The 15,741-nt window shown below is 41.1% G+C and overlaps 2 protein-coding genes across 4 annotated transcripts; both read left to right on the plus strand.

The window, feature by feature from the left end:
- Nucleotides 1-309: 309 nt before the first annotated feature.
- LOC131940452 (microtubule-actin cross-linking factor 1, isoforms 6/7-like) lies at nucleotides 310-4,901 on the plus strand. 2 transcript variants are annotated; one of them, XM_059299097.1, is made up of 4 exons: nucleotides 310-354; nucleotides 1,304-1,454; nucleotides 2,754-2,939; nucleotides 4,069-4,901. In XM_059299097.1, the coding sequence occupies exons 2-4, from the start codon at nucleotides 1,304-1,306 to the stop codon at nucleotides 4,632-4,634; spliced, it is 903 nt and encodes a 300-aa protein (XP_059155080.1). In that variant the 5' UTR covers nucleotides 310-354; the 3' UTR covers nucleotides 4,635-4,901. The 2 variants fall into 2 exon arrangements, with proteins under 2 accessions (XP_059155080.1, XP_059155079.1); XM_059299096.1 differs by having other exon boundaries at nucleotides 341-408.
- Nucleotides 4,902-7,214: 2,313 nt separating this feature from the next.
- On the plus strand, nucleotides 7,215-14,611 carry LOC131940439 (uncharacterized). Of its 2 annotated transcripts, none has more exons than XM_059299065.1 (4): nucleotides 7,215-7,260; nucleotides 8,867-9,017; nucleotides 12,101-12,286; nucleotides 14,064-14,611. In XM_059299065.1, the coding sequence occupies exons 2-4, from the start codon at nucleotides 8,867-8,869 to the stop codon at nucleotides 14,336-14,338; spliced, it is 612 nt and encodes a 203-aa protein (XP_059155048.1). In that variant the 5' UTR covers nucleotides 7,215-7,260; the 3' UTR covers nucleotides 14,339-14,611. The 2 variants fall into 2 exon arrangements, with proteins under 2 accessions (XP_059155048.1, XP_059155049.1); XM_059299066.1 differs by having other exon boundaries at nucleotides 7,257-7,314.
- The last annotated feature ends 1,130 nt before the right edge of the window (nucleotides 14,612-15,741 follow it).

Consider the following 15,741-nt stretch of genomic DNA (forward strand, 5'->3'; position numbering starts at 1 on the left):
TAAATACTAAAGTCGTACCCCACCGTCCAGTAAAAATGTAATTATATAACTATTAATATTTATGCAATGAGCTGGAGAGCCGCATCTGGACGTCAAAAGAGCCGCATGCGGCTCGCGAGCCCCAGGTTGCCGACCCCTGCCCTAGACACATTACACTGTTGCCACAACGACCCAAATACGGGATGATTTAAAAAATTGTTAAAGAAAGAAACAGAAGAACTCTCGTTTACCTACACTACAGACATTTCTACTGAATAAAATTGCACATAATCTCTAATCTCAAAGCCTTGTAATTTTGTTTATTAAAAACTGCGACTCGTTATTGTAAACGAAGTTACAGTGAGCTGTGATACGGTAAGAAGATAATAAAATGTTTTTCTAACTTAATATCTTTGAATATGTGAGGCGGTAAGTATTTAGATATTTTATTTTATGTTATATAGATCTAGATCTAGTTATAGATTATTACGGTATCCGGTCTGTAGATATTTTAGTCTAGATATTTTTTTATATTATAGATCTAGATCTTGTTATAGATCTCTAGATCTAGATCTAGATCTAGAACTAGTACGGTTTCCGGTCTTTTGATCGTTTTGCCGTAGATCTAGACTTTAAAACAAAACATGGTCTTTCGATATATGGTCTTTCGACAGGTCACGCCCCCCCCCCACGCACACAACCACCCACACATCACCACCCACACACAACCAAACACGAAACCACACACACATACAACCACGCACACAACTACACACACAACCACACAAACAATCACACACACACAACTACACGCTCAACCACTCACACAAACAATCACACAACTACACACACAACCACACACAACCACACACACAACCAATCACACACCAATCACATAACCATAACCCGTGAGTTAGGTACCCATCAGAGTTGGGTGTACTCAGGGACTTTCCACTAACTTGAACCCGGATTCGAACCAGAGTTTCTTCCACACATCTCTTCGGGGGGGGGGGGGGCGAAGAAAGTCTACCGCCCCCTCCCGAACGAGATGGATTTTATATAGTAAACATACACTTTTACTAGTGTCCGCCCCCCCCCCCCCCGAAAAATATTGACCCCCCCCCCGAAAATTTCAAGTGCCCCCCTCCCCCCCGGAGAAAAAAGTCTGGAAGAAACACTGATTCGAACTCAAGACAATCGAGTTAGCAGTCTAGCGAACCAATATGAAAATACATCCCCACACTTTATGATTCAGTTGTGACATTGTTTTTTTCCCTTAAAATTTCTAACCTCCCCCACCACTACCGGCCTCTCCTCCCCCCAGATGTCATCCATGTCGATCACGTGGTACATCAGTGCCGTGATTCTCTTCCTTGGAGTTCTCCCTTCCAACTGCCAGGATCACAAGGACCTTAACGGTACCGGCAGCGGCGACCCAGCTCCACATGGCGACAGCAACCAGACACGGACTACAGGTAAGTTTAACAATATTCTCATGTGAGGAGGCGGGCAAGGGGAGGGAGGGATGTTGGGAGTTATTTAACAACGAGGAGGGGGGTTATCCATCAAAGCGTCACAGTCGATCAGATACCTGATGTCAAATCTATCTAGTAAACAAGTGTTCGATAGCTAAGTTAACACAATTGTTTTTTTTTTTAAATTTCACATTTAAAAAAATATCTTGCACTGGTAAGTTGTACAGAGTTAAGAATATTATCAAACGTCATTGAAAGAACATGCGCAAGTAGGCCTATGCAGAGGCGTAGTGAGGGGGGGGGGCGGGTGTGTGGATCGCACCGGGTGACACCATTTAGGGGGGGGGGGGGGCAAAAAGTAGCAAAATATATATAGAAAAAGTGATAACTCCACTTAATTAAGTGATTAATACGAGTGTTAAATAGTCTTTTAAGAGGTGCAAAAAGAAAATTTGCGGGGGGGGGTGGGGGGGGGGGGGGGGGGCGGGTGTCGGAAATCGAAAAGGGTCGCTATGCCTCTGGGGGGTGGCACCATTAATTGCCGCCCCGGGTGACACCCCGTCCTCACTGCGCCACTGGGCCTATGTGTTGTTGTTTTATTTCCTCTGAATTGTTTACGCTCTTGTTTTGCCAAGAATTTGTTCACCAGAGAACATATCAGACAAAAGCCTAAGCGTGTGACAGTGTGACAAGAATTTGCCGACGTTCACCAGACAAAAGCCTTAGCGTGTGATAGTGTGGCAAGAATTTGCCGACGTTCACCAGACAAAAGCCTTAGCGTGTGATAGTGTGGCAAGAATTTGCCGACGTTCACCAGAGAACATAACAGACAAAAGCCTTAGCGTGTGATAGTGTGGCAAGAATTTGCCGACGTTCACCAGACAAAAGCCTTAGCGTGTGATAGTGTGGCAAGAATTTGCCGACGTTCACCAGAGAACATAACAGACAAAAGCCTTAGCGTGTGATAGTGTGGCAAGAATTTGCCGACGTTCACCAGAGAACATAACAGACAAAAGCCTTAGCGTGTGATAGTGTGGCAAGAATTTGCCGACGTTCACCAGACAAAAGCCTTAGCGTGTGATAGTGTGGCAAGAATTTGCCGACGTTCACCAGAGAACATAACAGACAAAAGCCTTAGCGTGTGATAGTGTGGCAAGAATTTGCCGACGTTCACCAGAGAACATAACAGACAAAAGCCTTAGCGTGTGATAGTGTGGCAAGAATTTGCCGACGTTCACCAGAGAACATAACAGACAAAAGCCTTAGCGTGTGATAGTGACTGTCATTTTATTTCTTCAGGTAACAACACGGGGCATCTGACGGTCCAGCACTTTGAAGAGCTGAGTCGAGAGCTAAAAGATCTGAGTCAGAGTGCCCAGGAGCTACAAAACATGACTCAGCAGACACTAGACTGGAGAAGAGTGCTAATGGTGATTGAGGAAATCCTACTCAACATGTTATTGTTTTTCTGGGGATTTTATGTAGGTAAGAATTGTACAGCTGAAGTTTAAACTGCAGAAAATAATGCTCCGGCACCGCCGTAAACTCAGGACAAGGTTTTTTTTACCTTAATATCAAGTATAGGTGACTGTTTTTTTTTTTAAAAATCTGGGATTTCTTCTTCGTTTTTAATTGAGATTCTGTCGGATGATTTAAACAAAAAGTCCAACTTCGTGGATGAACTGGACTGCGGTTTTCAGATATGCAGGCGCCCTATACAGTTTCCCCTTAAGTGGGGTGTATAGAGGCTAATGTTTAGACCGCGCCTAGGTGTACAAAGGGCAGGCGTAAAGGACGTGCTCTGCTTTCTCAGGGGCCATGCCACAAGTTTCGCCTGGACCAACGTTTAGTTTTTTTAAACATGTGGTGTTTTAGTCTATTGTGTCTGAAGATAATGTGTTGTTCTTGGCTTGCTAATGTGTAAAAATCCGTCGATTTTGTGTAGTTTGAGTGCGTGTCAAACCAAATGTGAGATTGTTTTGCTGTTTATGATTCTTTTTTATTTACTTTGGATGTAACAAGATTCCTGGTTGGTTTTCCTTTGCCCCGATTTTTTTTTAGAGCCTGCAAGACAGATTTTGCATCTGAAAGAAAGTCTGTCTAGTTGGGGATCCATGGTGATCTAACAGGAGGTTCGCTGCATGTTTCAAAGCTTCTTCCTCAGCTCTAAAAGTGCCAGATAGGCCAGATAGGCTGCCTGTCGTTATTAATTTTCTAAGCTTTCACCTTTTTGGCCATTCAATAGGAATCCCAGCCAAGCCATTTTTTGTGGCATCTTTAGCTGAGCCAACTGCATTATACCCTAATCCAAGTATTGCTGGGGTACTCTTCTTTAATGTGCTTGTATGTTATTTTCTCTAATTCTTCTTGATCGTAATCAGATGGTATCTATTGAGCCTCTGATGGTCAATGTACGGTAACAACACCTCGGCGGGGAGAGGTTTTGGGTTTTGATTGCTTCAGGAATAATGTTTTCTTTGAAGTCTATTTGATGAGCTGGGCTGCTTGAACTTCAGCTTTAGATGAGTTTTTGCTTTAGATTATAATTTCCAGTGCGTTCAGTTTTATGGATTGGGTGAGGATTTTAAAAAAAAAATTCTCTTCTCTCTTCCAGGAGTACGATATTACCGTATCAAGTGTAAAGAAAAGGACAATCGTGCTGTTTTAACCATGAGGGTACCGAACTTTGATTCTGGAACAACATTGGTAATGTACATGAGACCACCGGAAGGCGAATCCCGTCAAATACAAATCCACCGCACGGATGCGTCGTCTCCTGAGATTACTGTAGTGCCGCTTGGTGTTGTGCCTGACCCGCCGTCTCCTGAGATTACTGTAGTGCCGCTTGGTGTTGTGCCTGACCCGCCGTCCCCTGAGAATACTGTAGTGCCGCTTGGTGTTGTGCCTGACCCGCCGTCCCCTGAGAATACTGTAGTGCCGCTTGGTGTTGTGCCTGACCCGCCGTCCCCTGAGAATACTGTAGTGCCGCTTGGTGTTGTGCCTGACCCGCCGTCCCCTGAGAATACTGTAGTGCCGCTTGGTGTTGTGCCTGACCCGCCGTCCCCTGAGATTACTGTAGTGCCGCTTGGAGTTGTGCCTGACCCGCTCTCAATGACTACAGCTGTACCGATTAATGTGCCAGCTCCTGTACCCACCAACACAGCTAGCATGGCCGATTGAATCCCCATGTCTATATAAATGGTAGCCACACGACTTACTTTAAGTTGGCTGGTTTGGGCATTTGCCGTATGGGGGATCGTCCATCAATGACGCCATGTTTAGTTATAACTTTGATAAAGAGACAGCATAATCATCACTGATCCACATCAACTGCCCAATATTTGTGCTTTAAGTGCCCACTTAATATGTACACCCCCCCCCCCATCTACATTTCTTCTATTTTGATTTATTTAATTATTAAAAACAAAATATTTGCATTGTTTAAAAAATAAATACTGACCATAAGTCAACTATTATATGTCTTGTGTATTTTTTTTAAATTTAAATTTTATTTATTTTGACATAGATCTTTATAATGATTAAATGAGTTAAAGTTGAATCTGTTGTTAATTTTTTTAAAAATCTCGTTTCGTAATAAAATGTTTTAACTTTTTTTTCTGTTAAAAATGAGACTATTATTGTAAAAAAAATCGCCGTATTTTAAACTGCGCGGTCAAGTCAGTACAGCTCATGGTTACTGCACCGAAAAGTCACGAGTTCGAACCTCCGGGCAGATGAGGCTCGATAGCTGGGGCAGGTAACTCTTCTAGGAAAGACAACTCCAAAAGCAAACAACTTTTGCTTTGTAGTTTGTTCTTGGTTGGGCAAAGGCTATGGCAGCAAATCCAAAATGAAAAGCAGTTGACAGGTATACTTAATTGTGTTGGAGGGGATCCATTTCAACACTAAAATTATGAACGAAGAAGAAAAAGAAAAACAGAAAGTTGCAACTTATTAAATATGCAACTTAAAAATATAAACTCAATCTATAAAGTGTTTTGATACAATTTAAACAAGAAAAAAAATAAAATAAAAATACAACATTGAGTCAACAAAACTCAGAAGGTGTTTTAATTTCCACCCTCTTTATGTTAGCTGTAATGAGAAGCAAAGCAATTTGGAACAATATAACTTATTATACACATTGTGATCAAGCATGGATTACTGAGAAAAAAAAGCTTACACACTGCAGTAAACGGGCTTGTAAACTGCGTGTTTGAATTACAAGATGAAATAAAGCTATTCATAAAAGCACAAAAAAATAAACCGGGAGTGATCTCCCCTAAACTTTGTCGAATATTCTTATATAAAACAACAGGGGATGAGAACTCGGGCTATAGACATGATTTTAAATCCATTTTAAATACTTAAAGTTTTAAAAATAGAATAAAATCTCGTAGACAAAAGAATTGCACACCAAGTAAACGCCAAATAAAAAAGTGCATAATAGTGCGCAATATTATTAGTACTTTAGAAATTTACATGCGTTTTTTGAGAAATCGGAAATAGCGTAAAGTACTTCCGGTAAACGGAAATTACTCAAAATTTAATAGAAGGTTAGGAATTAGATCTTTTACTCACATGTGAAATTTCATTTATCTATGTGAAATAGTACTCAAGTTATAGGCTTTTGAAAAATTCAAAGTAGAAAAAGTACCACTTCCGGTTATCGGAAATCGCTCAAAAGTTGAAACGGATCTACGATTTTGATAAAATACTTATATATGAAATTTCATCAACCTAGCTGTAAAGGTACTCAAGTTATCGTGATGGGCAGCAGACTCACACCCGGGAAAGTAAAGGCGGCTGGAATTAGTGATGACAACACTATCCACGCGTATGTCAATGTCATTGAAACAGATGAACTCTACTTCATCTGTCAAAGATGATGATGATGCTAACCAAATCACAGTTTTAAATAGATCCTTGCACCCTTCAACATATCAGATGAGCTTCTTTATTTAAAGCATTCGTTTACCCCCGCCCCAACTAGTCTACACCCCCCACCCCACCAGGTTAGCCACACACAGCACCCCGTGCTACTAATAACCCAGGTGTATAGCTCATGGTAGCTAAACCGAAAAGTCCAGAGTTCGAACCCCCGGGCAGATGAGGCTCGACTGCTGGAGACAGCAACTCATCTAGGAGAGAAAACTCTAAGCAACTGATGCTAACACGGCACCACTGGGCGCATAACCTTCGAGTAAAAATCACCGCCCAGGGCGTAAGATTTTCTAGATAAACTTTAAGGGCCTGTGTTCGTGACCAAGACGAACCATCTAGATGTAGACATCCGGCCAGAGGCGTAGCGATGCTTCCCGGCGCCCGGGTACAAACTTACAATTTGGCGCCCCCCGGGTGCAAACTTTTGATTTGCACCCCCCCCCCCCCCCACAATCTTTCGATTTGCACCCCCACAAACTATAATTTGTTTTTCCAACCCATTTTGGCTTCCCTAAGGTCGGCGCCCGGGGACATATGTACCCCCCTCCCCGCCCCGCCCCCCCCCCTCGCTACATCTCTGCATGCGGTTGTGGTCAGGCATGGAGAGGGGTGGGCGCCGACATAGGACAATTAGCCCTAGACACATTACACTGATGCCACAACGACCCAAATACGGGATGATTTTAAAAAAAAAAAATTAAGAAAGAAACATAAGAACTCTCGTTTACCTACACTATAGACATTTCTACTGAATAAAATTGTCTATAATCTCTAATCTCTAACTCTATACTAAACATTGTAATTTTTTTTTTAAAAACTGCGACTCGTTATTGTAAACGAAGTTACAGTGAGCTGTGATACGGTAAGAAGCTTATAAAATGTTTTTCTAACTTAATATCTTTGAATATGTAAGGCGGTAAGTATTTAGATATTTTATTTTATGTTATAGATCTATAGATCTAGATCTAGTTATAGTTTATTACGGTATCCGGTCTGTAGATATTTTAGTCTAGATATTTTTTTGTATTATAGATCTAGATCTTGTTATAAATCTCTAGATCTAGATCTCTAGTACGATTTCCGGTCTTTTGATCTTTTTGTCATAGATCTAGACTTTAAAGAAAACATGGTCTTTCGATAAATGGTCTTTCGACAGGTCAACACCCCCCCCCCACGCGCACAACCACACACCCACACACACAACCACACACTTCACCACACGCACACAACCACCCACACTTCACCACCCACACACAACCAAACACGCAACCACCCACACACAACCACACACAAACAATCACACACACAACTACACGCTCAACCACACACAAAACCAATCACACACCAATCACATAACCATACACACAACCGCATACGCACACCCACACGCACAACCACACACACAACCACACACGCACACAACCACCCACACACAACCACCCACACACAACTAAACACGCAACCACACACACAACCACACACAACTACACACACAACCACCCACACACAACCACCCACACACAACCAAACACGCAACCACCCACACACAGCCACACACACAATCACAAACACAACCACACACAACTACACACACACAACCACACACACATACAACCACGCACACAACCACCACACACACAACCACACACACAATCACAAACACAACCACACACAACTACACACACACAACCACACACACATACAACCACGCACACAACTACACACACAACCACACAAACAATCACACACACACAACTACACACACAATAACACGCTTTTTTTGATGATTTTTACCTCCCCCCTCCCCCCCCCCCCGTCACACGTCGTCACAAAAAGCCAGACCCCCCCCCCTCTAAAATGACGTCACACCTCAACCTACAACCCCCCTCAAAATTGCAGTTGAATTTTTTTTAAACATCGATATTTTTCCAAAATGTTGTCTCAACCCTGTCAAAATAGAGTATTTTAATCAATTCCTATTACAATTTATTAAAAAAGTTATCTAAAACGCGAAATAACGTCTAAATTTGGTTTTCTAACATTGCTTTTTTTATAATGCGAAAATGTGACGTCGCAACAGCTGAACCCCTCCCCCCCCCCTCATCACACATCGTCACAAAATTACGAACCCCCCTCCCTCCTACGAGTGTGACGTCATTTATGGATGACCCCTTATATGTTTCTTGACCTCGGCATATAAAGTGATAATGTGGTCAGCACTATGCCTCGCCGCCTTTACTTTCCCTAACGTGAGTTAGGTACTCATCAGAGTTGGGTGGACTCAGGGAAGTTCCACTAACTTGAACCCGGGTTCGAACTCGAGACTATCGGGTTAGCAGTCTAGCGAAACAATATGAAAATTCACCCCCACACGTAAGACTTTATGACTCAGTTGTGACATTGTTTTTTTCCCCTAAAATTTCTAACCTCCCCCAACACTACCGGTCTTCTCCCCCCCCCCCCTCCAGATGTCACCCAGGTCGATCACGTGGTACATCAGTGCCGTGATTATCTTCCTTGAAGTTCTCCCTTCCAACTGCCAGGATCACAAGGACCTTAACGGTACCGGCAGCGGCGACCCAGCTCCACATGGCGACAGCAACCAGACACGGGCTACAGGTACGTTTAACAATATTCTCGTGTGAGGAGGCGGGCAGGAGGAGGGAGGGATGTTGGGAGTTGATTAACAACGAGGGGGGGGGGTCATCCATCAAAGCGTCACAGCCGATCAGATACCGGGTGTCAAATCTATCTAGTAAACAAGAGTTCGATAGCTAAATGAACACACTTGTTTTTTTTTTTAATTTCACATTTTAAAAAAATCTTGCACTGGTAAGTTGTACAGAGTTAAGAATATTATCAAACGTCACTGAAAGAACATGTGCAAGTAGGCCTATGCAGAGGCGTAGTGAGGGAGGGGGCGTTGGGTGCGTATGACACCAGGTGACACCATTTAGGGAGGTGACACCAAGGCAAAAAATAGCAAAATATATAGAGAAAAATGATAATTCCACTTAATTAAGTGATTAATTCGAGTGTTAAATAGTCTTTTAAGAGGTGCAAATCAAAAGTTTGAGGGTGCGTATGACACCAGGTGACACCATTTAGGGAGGTGACACCAAGGCAAAAAATAGCAAAATATATAGAGAAAAATGATAATTCCACTTAATTAAGTGATTAATTCGAGTGTTAAATAGTCTTTTAAGAGGTGCAAATCAAAAGTTTGAGGGTGCGTATGACACCAGGTGACACCATTTAGGGAGGTGACACCAAGGCAAAAAAATAGCAAAATATATAGAGAAACATGATAATTCCACTTAATTAAGTGATTAATTCGAGTGTTAAATAGTCTTTTAAGAGGTGCAAATCAAAAGTTTGAGGGTGCGTATGACACCAGGTGACACCATTTAGGGAGGTGACACCAAGGCAAAAAAATAGCAAAATATATAGAGAAAAATGATAATTCCACTTAATTAAGTGATTAATTCGAGTGTTAAATAGTCTTTTAAGAGGTGCAAATCAAAAGTTTGAGGGTGCGTATGACACCAGGTGACACCATTTAGGGAGGTGACACCAAGGCAAAAAATAGCAAAATATATAGAGAAAAATGATAATTCCACTTAATTAAGTGATTAATTCGAGTGTTAAATAGTCTTTTAAGAGGTGCAAATCAAAAGTTTGAGGGTGCGTATGACACCAGGTGACACCATTTAGGGAGGTGACACCAAGGCAAAAAATAGCAAAATATATAGAGAAAAATGATAATTCCACTTAATTAAGTGATTAATTCGAGTGTTAAATAGTCTTTTAAGAGGTGCAAATCAAAAGTTTGAGGGTGCGTATGACACCAGGTGACACCATTTAGGGAGGTGACACCAAGGCAAAAAATAGCAAAATATGTAGAGAAACATGATAATTCCACTTAATTAAGTGATTAATTCGAGTGTTAAATAGTCTTTTAAGAGGTGCAAATCAAAAGTTTGAGGGTGCGTATGACACCAGGTGACACCATTTAGGGAGGTGACACCAAGGCAAAAAATAGCAAAATATATAGAGAAAAATGATAATTCCACTTAATTAAGTGATTAATTCGAGTGTTAAATAGTCTTTTAAGAGGTGCAAATCAAAAGTTTGAGGGTGCGTATGACACCAGGTGACACCATTTAGGGAGGTGACACCAAGGCAAAAAAATAGCAAAATATATAGAGAAACATGATAATTCCACTTAATTAAGTGATTAATTCGAGTGTTAAATAGTCTTTTAAGAGGTGCAAATCAAAAGTTTGAGGGTGCGTATGACACCAGGTGACACCATTTAGGGAGGTGACACCAAGGCAAAAAAATAGCAAAATATATAGAGAAAAATGATAATTCCACTTAATTAAGTGATTAATTCGAGTGTTAAATAGTCTTTTAAGAGGTGCAAATCAAAAGTTTGAGGGTGCGTATGACACCAGGTGACACCATTTAGGGAGGTGACACCAAGGCAAAAAATAGCAAAATATATAGAGAAAAATGATAATTCCACTTAATTAAGTGATTAATTCGAGTGTTAAATAGTCTTTTAAGAGGTGCAAATCAAAAGTTTGAGGGTGCGTATGACACCAGGTGACACCATTTAGGGAGGTGACACCAAGGCAAAAAATAGCAAAATATATAGAGAAAAATGATAATTCCACTTAATTAAGTGATTAATTCGAGTGTTAAATAGTCTTTTAAGAGGTGCAAATCAAAAGTTTGAGGGTGCGTATGACACCAGGTGACACCATTTAGGGAGGTGACACCAAGGCAAAAAATAGCAAAATATGTAGAGAAACATGATAATTCCACTTAATTAAGTGATTAATTCGAGTGTTAAATAGTCTTTTAAGAGGTGCAAATCAAAAGTTTGAGGGTGCGTATGACACCAGGTGACACCATTTAGGGAGGTGACACCAAGGCAAAAAATAGCAAAATATATAGAGAAAAATGATAATTCCACTTAATTAAGTGATTAATTCGAGTGTTAAATAGTCTTTTAAGAGGTGCAAATCAAAAGTTTGAGGGTGCGTATGACACCAGGTGACACCATTTAGGGAGGTGACACCAAGGCAAAAAAATAGCAAAATATATAGAGAAAAATGATAATTCCACTTAATTAAGTGATTAATTCGAGTGTTAAATAGTCTTTTAAGAGGTGCAAATCAAAAGTTTGAGGGTGCGTATGACACCAGGTGACACCATTTAGGGAGGTGACACCAAGGCAAAAAATAGCAAAATATATAGAGAAAAATGATAATTCCACTTAATTAAGTGATTAATTCGAGTGTTAAATAGTCTTTTAAGAGGTGCAAATCAAAAGTTTGAGGGGGGGGGGGGGGTGGTGGAAATCGAAAAGGGTCTCTACGCCTCTGAGGGTGACACCATTAATTGGCGCACCGGGTGACACCCGACCTCGTTACGCCACTGGGCCTATGTTGCTGTTTTATTTCCTCTGAATTGTTTAAGCTCTTGTTTGCCAAGAATTTGTTCACCAGAGAACATATCAGACAAAAGCCTTAGGGTCTGACAGTGTGGCAAGAATTTGCCGACGTTCACCAGAGAACATATCAGACAAAAGCCTTAGCGTGTGATAGTGTGGCAAGAATTTGCCGACGTTCACCAGAGAACATATCAGACAAAAGCCTTAGCGTGTGATAGTGACCGTCATTTTATTTCTTCAGGTAACAACACGGGGTATCTGACGGTCCAGCACTTTGAAGAGCTGAGTCAAGAGCTAAAAGATCTGAGTCAGAGTGTCCAGGATATACAAAACATGACTCAGCAGCCACTGGACTGGAGAAGAGTGCTAAAGGGGATTGGTAAAATCCTACTCAACATCTTATTGTTTTGCGTCGGATTTTTCGCAGGTAGGTTGTACAGCTGAAGTTCAAACAGCAGAAAATAATAGTCCAGCAACTTCAAATATGATAGTTGTGTGATTTTTTTTTTTAATTTATGGCCGTGGCGTAGGATGTGTATGTGGCGTGGTGGTGGGGTGGGGGGGGGGGGGGGAGGGGGCGTTGATATTGCTATCACAATGAGTTTTTTACCCGACCTAAGGCACCGCCCTACACTCAGGACAAGATTTTTTTACTTCAATATCAAGTACGAGCCGACCCGCGGCATATCATACGCCGCTATTTAGTCGTTGTTTTTTCTACTTTTCAGTAATTCATAATCTGTGAATTCGACAGTACCAATGCTGCCACTGAAAATATTTGCTTTAAAACACTAAACCCCCCTCCCCCCTCCCCCGTGAAAGCAGCCTTCTCTTAGTTACCTCCTCTAAGTTTAAAATCGTTTCAAACTAAATTATCTGCCCCTAATAGCCGTCACCAAACCCGGCTCTACGATTGTAAAATGTAAACATTTAGCGTGAACCACAGCTAACCTGACCATGTGAGGGGGGTGGGGGGTGGTAGCGATAGAGAGGAAGAGAGGGGACTGCAAGGCGCGCTTGCAGCTTATTTTCTAACGTCTCCCAGAAGAGAACTATTATATATATAGATAGTTGACTGTTTTTTTTTTAATCTGGAATTTCTTCTTCGTTTTTAATTGAGATTATGTCGGATGATTTAAACAAAAAGTCCAACTTCGTGGATGAACTGGACTGCAGTTTTCAGATATGCAGGCGCCCTAATCAGTTTTCCCTTGAGTGGGGTGTATAGAGGCTAATGTTTAGACCGCGCCTAGGTGTACAAAGGGCAGGCGTAAAGGACGTGCTCTGCTTTCTCAGGGGCCATGCCACAAGGACAAGTTTTGCCTGGACCAACATTTAGTTTTTTTTTAAACATGTTCTGTTTCAGTCTATTGTGTCTGAAGATAATGTGTTGTTCTTGGCGTGCTAATGTGTAAAATCCGTCGTCTTTTGTGTAGTTTGAGTGCGTGTCAAACCAAATTTGAGATTGTTTGCTGTTTATGATTCTTTTTTATTTCCTTTGGATGTAACAAGATTCCTGGTTGGTTTTCCTTTGCCCCGATTTTTGCCAGCTAGTACGCCATCTCGTGTATCTGTGTGTATGTGTGTGGCCCGGGACCCATGGCATCGCCGCCATGCTGCATATGTTGTTTATGTCTCTCAAGGGCTGTCCTCAGTTATCGAGTTTAGGATACTGGTTTTTTTTCTAGAGCCTGCAAGATAGATTTTGCATCTTTAAGAAAGACTGTCTAGTTGGGGATCCATGGTGTTCTGACAGGAGGTTAGCTGCATGTTTTACAGCTTCTTTCTCAGCTACAAAAATGCCAGAGAGGCTGCCTGTACTTATTAATTTTCTAAGCTTTCACTTTTTGGCCATTCAATAAGAATTCCAGCCAAGCCATTTTTTTTGTGGCATCTTCAGCTGAGCCAACTGCATTATACCCTAATCCAAGTATTGCTGGGGTACTCTTCTTTTATGTGCTTGTATGTTATTTTCTCTAATTCTTCTTGATCGTAGTCAGATGGTATCTATTGAGCCTCTGATGGTTAATGTACGGTAACAACACCTCGGAAGGGAGAGGTTTTGATTGCTTCAGGAGAGATGTTTTCTTTGAAGTCTACTTGATGAGCTGGGTTGCTGTTGTTTCGGCTTTAGATTAAAATGTTCCAGTGCGTTCAGTTTTATGCATTTGGTGAGGATTTTTTTATTCTTTTCTTTCTTCCAGGAGTAAGATATTACCGTGCCAAGTGCGAAAAAGACAATGGTGCTGTTTTAACCATGAGGGTACCGAACTTTGATTCTGGAGCAACATTGGTAATGCACATGAGACCACCGGAAGGCGAATCCCGTCATATACAAATCCACCGCACGGATGCATCGTCCCCTGAGATTACTGTAGTGCCGCTTGGTGTTGTGCCTGACCCGCTCTCAATGACTACAGCTGTGCCGGCTAATGTGCCAGCTCCTGTACCCACCAACACAGTTAGCATGGCCGCTTGAATCCCCATGTCTATATAAATGGTAGCCACACGACTTACTTTAAGTTGTCTGGTTTGGGCATTTGCCGTATGGGGGATCGTCCACCAATGACGCCATGTTTAGTTTTAACTTTGATAAAGAGACACAGGCAGCATAATCATCACTGATTCACATCAACTGCCCAGTATTTGTGCTTTAAGTGCCCACTTAATATGTACACCCCCCATCTACATTTCTTCTATTTTGATTTATTTAATTATTAAAAACAAAATATTTGCATTGTTTAAAAAATAAACACTGACCATAAGTCAACTATTATATGTCTTGTGTATTACTCTACCATTAAAATATACAAAATAAACAACATACCCAGTGGCGTCGCTAGGTAGGGTGTCGAACCTAGTGGTGTTATCCCCGCCCCCGGAGAAAATTATATATATATATATATATATATATATATATATATATATATATATATATATATATATATATATATATATACTAGACTACCCGTTATCTAGTTAGATAAATGTGGGTTTCGGGGGTCATCCATAAATGACATTACGTCTGTCAGCACTTATCATCCCAAAATAACCAGACCCCACAATAAAAAAGACGTTTTTTATATTTTAAAAACTCTACTAAACTCTACTCCACCTGCCCAGTGTCCCGCCAAGTCTCAGACATGTTTGAATTTAAAAAAACGATTCCGGCCGAGCATGGCTCTGACCACACTATCCCTTCATATGCTGAGAACATAGAAACAGGTGAACTCTACTTCACCTGCCCTGTGTCGCATTCGGGCAAGTGTCCATTCGGGCATTTGTCGCATTCGGGCAAGTGTCCATTCGGGAAATCGGCCTTCGGGCAAACGTCATTCGGGCAAGTGTCTTTCGGGAATTTGTCGTAGACCCCTTATTTTGTGTGATCGATTTGAACAATTGGAAATGATTTGATTGTCGGGCTTGAGCAATGATAAAACAAAACTATTTAAAATTCTCGATTACATTTTTAAAGAAATGTATCTTCTACATTTACATTATTCAACAATGAGTAAAATTAATACCGAACTCAGTACTTGACAAACAAAAATCAACTTTTGCGATGCTTCATCACAAAAATATGAACACCTTACCTTTAGAAATAGCATTATGATTACACCTCCTATTAAAATATATAATTTTAAACTAAATTAACTGTTAGTATTTTTTTTTCTAGAAAACATTAATAAAGACACTTTTCCCACTATTCGCCTCGCTTTCCTCTCCTACCCCTCCCCAACATTTCTTACTTAAAACATCATTTGTGAGGTTTTTTTTATTGCCACCACCACTCGTGCCTAAAAGTTCATTTTAAACAACAAATACAATTACAAAGTCCATTCGATAAGACAAAGGTCTTGTACCCCGATTTTTCGTTTTCAG

The sequence above is a fragment of the Physella acuta genome, unplaced genomic scaffold (assembly GCF_028476545.2).
Source record: "Physella acuta isolate Inbredline_101_S28 unplaced genomic scaffold, ASM2847654v3 ptg000317l, whole genome shotgun sequence".
Classification (NCBI taxonomy): domain Eukaryota; kingdom Metazoa; phylum Mollusca; class Gastropoda; family Physidae; genus Physella; species Physella acuta.

Excerpts from the sequence above, each read along its gene's own strand:
- LOC131940439 (XM_059299065.1), top strand. The coding sequence starts at position 8,867 with ATGTCACCCAGGTCGATCACGTGGTACATCAGTGCCGTGATTATCTTC. Across the intron at positions 9,018-12,100 it reads CAACCAGACACGGGCTACAG|GTAACAACACGGGGTATCTG; the intron begins GTACGTTTAACA and ends TTATTTCTTCAG. Across the intron at positions 12,287-14,063 it reads TTGCGTCGGATTTTTCGCAG|GAGTAAGATATTACCGTGCC; the intron begins GTAGGTTGTACA and ends TCTTTCTTCCAG.
- LOC131940452 (XM_059299097.1), top strand. The coding sequence starts at position 1,304 with ATGTCATCCATGTCGATCACGTGGTACATCAGTGCCGTGATTCTCTTC. Across the intron at positions 1,455-2,753 it reads CAACCAGACACGGACTACAG|GTAACAACACGGGGCATCTG; the intron begins GTAAGTTTAACA and ends TTATTTCTTCAG. Across the intron at positions 2,940-4,068 it reads TTTCTGGGGATTTTATGTAG|GAGTACGATATTACCGTATC; the intron begins GTAAGAATTGTA and ends TCTCTCTTCCAG.